The sequence below is a fragment of the Martes martes genome (genome assembly GCF_963455335.1).
Source record: "Martes martes genome assembly, chromosome: 4".
NCBI lineage: Eukaryota > Metazoa > Chordata > Mammalia > Carnivora > Mustelidae > Martes > Martes martes.
Window position 1 is genome coordinate 92,561,294 of NC_137891.1, and position 6,000 is coordinate 92,567,293.

Genomic DNA, 6,000 nt, shown 5'->3' on the forward strand with positions numbered 1-6,000 from the left:
GACAAGAGAAAGAGGAAGTCAAAATGGGTCTGATATTTCTACCCCGGGTGCTTAGGAGGTTAGTGATCAAACCAAATTTAAAATAGGGAGAAGCAACATGAAGTTGAGGATTTGGCAAGGAGTTGGAGGTGTCCATCGTGCACGTAGGTAGAGATGTCCAATGCTTACAACACATTACACAGCATATGACAGCATTTTCCCCATAAACTTCAACCCTCCTCTACATATTTCCTTCCACGAGAAAGGATTCCCATCCATGTAACCCTTCCAGGGTCTCTCGTCTCCCTTCTTCCCCTCCTCCTCAGAGGGGGAGGCGTTAAATTATCTGATTAGTGACCTTAGTAGGAGAAGTTAGACACAAAGAGTTTGGCTCCTTCTTTTACCTTTTCCTCCAGCTAACCCTCAGAAAGTCTGTTCCCCCAAGCCATCAGTTCCTAGAAGCAGAATCTGCCCTTGCAGCAGGAAGCATGCCCCAGTCTGGTGCTGCCTGTCACTGGGAAGGTCTGGGCTGCAGCCCATCTACCTGCAAATAAAGCTTCATCTTTTATTATCACACTTAACCAGTGATAAAGGTGATATTTTGGCCTTCCAGTTGCCTCATTCTTTTGTCTTACCCTTTAATTGGTTTAGAACTCAGGTGGGGAAGAGGGTATTACTTACTGGACTCTTTTGAACCCCAACAGCAGGTCCCCCAAAATATTTACTGAATAATTAAATTTTTAGTGGACATATACAGTGGCAACCATAAATCCAGATATGGAACTCAGGACAGAGCTCAGACTAAGAAGGTGGGTTTGGAGATGGTCAGCTTAATGGAAGTAATGCTTATTGGGCTCGAGTGGGGGGGGGGTCCCTCTTATGGTTACAGGTGATACCTGTTGGGTGCTTATTACATGCGAGGTCCTGTTGTATCTCAGTGCTTTCCACCCTCAAAACGACTCTGTGAAGCCCATTATCATCTTAGCCTTATTTTCTAGGTAAAGAAAATGAGGCATGCTTAAGTTGAATAACCTGCCTATAGTCACACAGCTAATAAAAGTCAAAGCTGAAAGGAATTAAATGAGATTGGATTGTCTAAGAAGCAAATAGAGTAAAAGAAGAGTAGTCTCATTCCTTCACTTCTCCCTTTCTTGGCTTCAAAATGGGAACAATACTTTCACATCGCCTTGTAGTGGTGTGAAGCAAATGACACAGACTTGTAAAGGTCACTGCCTACAGGAAAAAAAATGTGTCTGAAACCAAGGACTGGCCATGACCGCTTACCCTATTCTTTTTTTGGTAAGCAGTAACAATCTCTTTATTGGTCTAGTTTCTCATTTGGCTGAGTGTTCATGGGAGTGGATAACAGAATGGAATTTCTTTTGAAGAAAGAGAAAGCTCTGATTTTAAGCCAGTAACAGAAAGGTAGAGAATAGGGTACAAAATTGCCCCCAAATGGGGGTAAAAAGTTGTTAGAAACAACTTACTCTGTTCTTCGGGTACTTTTCTTTGCCAAGCAGCCACGTGAAGAAGACATCCAGCTTTTCCTCTGTGACCCTGAACTTTTTTCTCTCCCTTTGCAGACTCTGAGATTAAAAGGCGGAGTCACCTACAGCTGCTGAACTCAAAGGCGTCCCTGGGTGTCTCTTCTTTCTTTGCCATCAGCTGGGTACTCCTGCCTCTCTCCCCTTACCTGATGCTAAAATAATGTCCTCTGGCCACACAGAAACATGCAAAGTCATTGGTATGACAGGTGAGATGAATCACGAATGGTGTGGGGATTGGATCTGTGTGTGCTGTGTTCCTAACAAGAGTCAAGCAACCTCCAGCATCAGCCTCAGAAAGAAACATTTGATAAGGCCAGGGCAGTGGGCACTGTTCCTACTGGTCTTGTGAAAGGTAAATATGTGTGAACAAAGAGTGTAGATCTCATCGATACACTTACAGCAAAAACAACTCTGCAAGTCAAATATTTGTGCAAATTCAAACATCTTTTCTTTTACCAAGTTATCTAGCCACAAGGCAAAAAGAGAAAGAGATGCTTAGCCCTGAGAGTTCCTCTGGATTTCACGGTTATCTTATAAAGCCTCAGGACACGCATATACTCACTCACACAAGTGACTTCCTCCTAGCACCTCAACAAAGCTCCTACTGACCAGAAGTTTGACAAATGACTCCCCAGCTGGCTCCCCGTGTTGAGACTTCTCCCTGTCACTTCAGTCCTCTGGCTCCAATTATTGGTAGGATATTGCTTCCCGAATATTCTTCTTGTATGGAGTCTGTGTGGCTGAGTTCACGAAGCTCCAGCCAGCACTACCCCATGACTCAGTGGCATCACCACAGTGCATCCGGGCTCACAACTTTACAGCTATTTCCATCCCCCTCTATTCTTGACATTCATTTGTTACCAGGCCCCATGGCATTTTCCTGGGTTGTCCCTTAGACCGACCCTAATCCAGCCTCCATTATTTCATACACCAGCCTAGTTCTAAAACCCTATACTTGCTCCTTCCTCTCCCTGTGTCCACTGATAGGAAATAAGATGAAAAAAAAAATATATATATATATATATATTCCAATGCTATTTTCATCACAGCATTCCTTCGCTCTGGAACCTAAGGTGACTCTCTGGGCACTCTTGTGTCAAAGTCCTCAGCCATGTGGTCGCAGCTCTCTTAAGAGTTTCTTTCCGTGCGCTTCCTGCTTCTCTCAGCTGCCTGCTCCGCTCTCTGGCCTTGCTCCCTCTCTCATTGCCCTTCCTGGAAGTCTCCTAGACTCGCTGGCAGTTCAAAGCCACACTTCCTTCACCCATTTCAATCAAGTGCTTCCCAGCTTATAGCCCACTTTCCTGATGGTCTGTTTCTTCCGCATCCCCTTGGCATGCATGAAGAATATATGATATCTTACACTCTTGAAGGCACATATATTCCTTGCCCAGATTGTTAAGTAGGGCAGGCAAAGATCTGTTGACCGCTTTTCGTTCTTTCTCCTGTTTTCCAAACACAACAGTGCAGCACAGAAAATGGATTCTTTATAAGGAAACCCACCGGTTCCCACCTCCAAGGTTTTCAGCGGAGGGAGATTTCCCTGAGGAAACGCTCCCTTGAGGATCTCACTAGTAGAAAAGGAACACTTTCTTCTTTCCTTGATTCCCCACGACACTGTAAATGAATTTTTAACATCCTGCAACTAGAAAACCTGACCTATAAAGTACGGCTTATTCATCTCTATCTTGTATTCCCTTCGAGCAGTAATTGGCAGCCCTTTTTAAAAGCCATGACATGCATGTAAAAGAATGTTCACACACAGTATGCATAAGTTATATATGGTTATCAGATTAGCTACAACCCCAACTCTTTCTCCATACAACTACAGAGGCATAACCTTAAATCAATTTTTAAAAAATAAATAAGTAGATCATTATCATTACTTGTAAAACCATAAGGAACTATGGGGGAAGGTCATTGAAAAGATGTGTCTGTCAGTTGACTCATGAACTAGACCCAGGTGATCAGGGGCTCTTCACCTCCACCCCTGTCCTTGGGACAAGGATCCCACTTGTCTGTCTCGCCCCCAGAGGCTGCTCCAAGGACACAGCCTTTAGATAATATTGCGGTGTTGAGAACACCTTGCACAGTATATGTGACTGAACCTAGTAATGGCCCCTATATTAACTTTTACGACTTGCAAGGACCTACTCGTGTTCTTGGTGCCCTGGACAAGCCTCGTGTGTAAGTGACCTTTGCTTACTGAAGCTGCCACCTGCCAACCTGGAGTGGCCTGGAGTGGCCTGCCTCTTTCTTCTGTCTCTCCCTGCCCTGCAAGTAAGGGGGTGTGGTTTCAGACTACTCCCAGGGAGCTCCTGGGAGGGTTGCGAACCAAACCGACGCTGAGCACAACATTTTAGGTCACATACATTCTTTGGTTGGACACTCAAGCAGAAGTCATCTTTCTACTTCTACCCAGGAGACTGCTCCTGGCTCATCTCTCTATTCCTGTTTGCTCTAAGCATGATCCCCTTCCTGAAGAAGAGACTCAAGCCATCTCTTCCCCCAGCAACCCATGGTAGCATGTGGTCTTGATAGAACATCATCAAAATACAGAAAAATGAGCCCATCTCTGAACAAGAGATACCCTCATACAGGGACAGAGACAACTGGTTCTCCATAAATGTTTACTGAATGGTTGTAAGGACATCCTATTTGTGTTATTTTCAGAATCCCAGGAATCTGCAGAACTACTTTACCATAAGATATGACCTAGTTTTGTATTTCTGGGGGGAAATGAATTCATGTCTAGAGGTTTGGAATGAACAAATAAGATCAAGAAGCAAAAAAAAAAAAAAAAAAAAAAAAGTCAAAAGCAACCCACAGAAGACTCCCATTTGAACCAGATAAATCTCTCTTCAAAGACATATATTAAAAGCTGGGAACATAATTCATCTGAACTGGATATGTGTTAGGACTAAGTCAATTGCAAGTGGAGACAAGTGGATCTCTGTACTTCAGGGACCTCCCCTTACTAACCAGCACCCCCCGCCTGCAACACCCAGTGAGAGGATGGGATATTGCCTCTGACTTGTCTCTGAATCTTTATATTACTATAATGTTGCTCTAAGTTCCCAGAAAGTTTTGATTTGCAATACCTCCACATTTCATAATCCATAAATTAAACCTCAGTAGATATAGTAAGAAGCTGCTAATTAGTTGCCACGTCACAATTCAGAGGTAGTGATGGGTCAAATAATTCACCTTTCCTTAGGATGCTGCCAAAAGTGCCTTGGAATCTCCTCCCACTTGACAAATGCTAAAGAAATGTGGGCACGGTCATAATTGTAACTTAAAACATGTAGTTGGGACACCCTGGTTTTCCAAATTATCCAAGCATCTTCTTTTCTAAACAAAAAAATGCCATTTGATTTCTCAGATGACGTGCATCCTTGAATGGTCTGGGAAAGGACCTCTCGTCATCGCTGTATACGGCATTATGTCAACATGAAGTGTCAGGCTCCAACTTTTCTATCTTGCATGGACAGTGATAACCTCAGCTTTCAACAACATCTAGAGCAGTGGGACTCACCCAGTGTGATTTTTCACACTCCTCCCCACACACAGCGGACATCTGAAAATGTTTGGAGACAATTTTAGTTGGCACAACTCGGGGGAGAGGGGAGGGTGCTAATGTTATGGATAGAACCCAGAGATGCTACTCAAAATCCTACAATGTACAGCATTATCCACCCACAACAAAGAATTACCCAGCCCCAAATGTCAGTCCTCCAAAAGGATCTAGAAAAGAGGGAACTAACAAAACCTACAGATAGGCACTATCCTCTGCCTCTTTGGCTGTTGTCTCAGCACAGAGAGCCAGAGCTCAGGCAGCCAGGAATTCCTGATGGGGTCATCTCTAGGAGGTTCCTTTCCCTTCATTCTAAGGTACAAATTAGGTTCTGTGAGAACTGCCTGAGTTCTATCTCAATGTCTCTCGCTCTGAATTCTGATCTCAGGACCCTACTAGTCACAATTCCAATGAAGGTAACAAAAACATGTCCCCTCCCTGAAACACACAGAGACTTCTGAAAGCAGGGGCAATGGACCTTTGAAATGGGACAGAGGAATAAAGCTTTGATCAAAAAGAACGTGTTGTTCACACCCCTCCCCCTTTCCATACTTTTCACATGTTGAGGTCTGCCTCCCTGGCACTTTGGACCCACATGACTGTATTACATTTTGTTATAGAAAACTTAAGATTTTTGAGTTCTGACCATTCAAGAGAATGATTAAATGCACATTTCCTATACTGTTGTCTGCCTGGTTTGTCAAGGCAAGCAAGCATAAGATGGATAAAAAGCCATGAGTCAAGTTCTAAAGATGAGCAACTAGCATGTAACAGACCTTCAATAAATGTTTGTTGAATGAAAAGATAATAAATAGGAGCGGCTGGGCCTACTTTCCTAAGGGAACTCCATAGGCTTTGCCAGCCTGCCATGTGTCCATTTGGGAAAGATCTCAGTGGCTTGAG

General features: G+C 43.7%; 1 protein-coding gene across 2 annotated transcripts in view; it reads left to right on the forward strand.

The window, feature by feature from the left end:
• VTCN1 (V-set domain containing T cell activation inhibitor 1) overlaps positions 1–5,777 on the forward strand; it is a 56,688-nt gene extending 50,911 nt beyond the window's left edge. The window contains exons 5-6 of one of the 2 annotated variants that reach the window (XM_080801167.1): positions 1,563–1,732; positions 4,906–5,777. In XM_080801167.1, coding sequence (XP_080657293.1) covers positions 1,563–1,687 — 125 coding nt within the window. In that variant the 3' untranslated portion in view covers positions 1,688–1,732; positions 4,906–5,777. Of the gene's footprint in view, positions 1–1,562; positions 1,947–4,905 lie in introns of those variants that run through there. The other variant, XM_080801166.1, reaches the window with a different exon arrangement.
• The last annotated feature ends 223 nt before the right edge of the window (positions 5,778–6,000 follow it).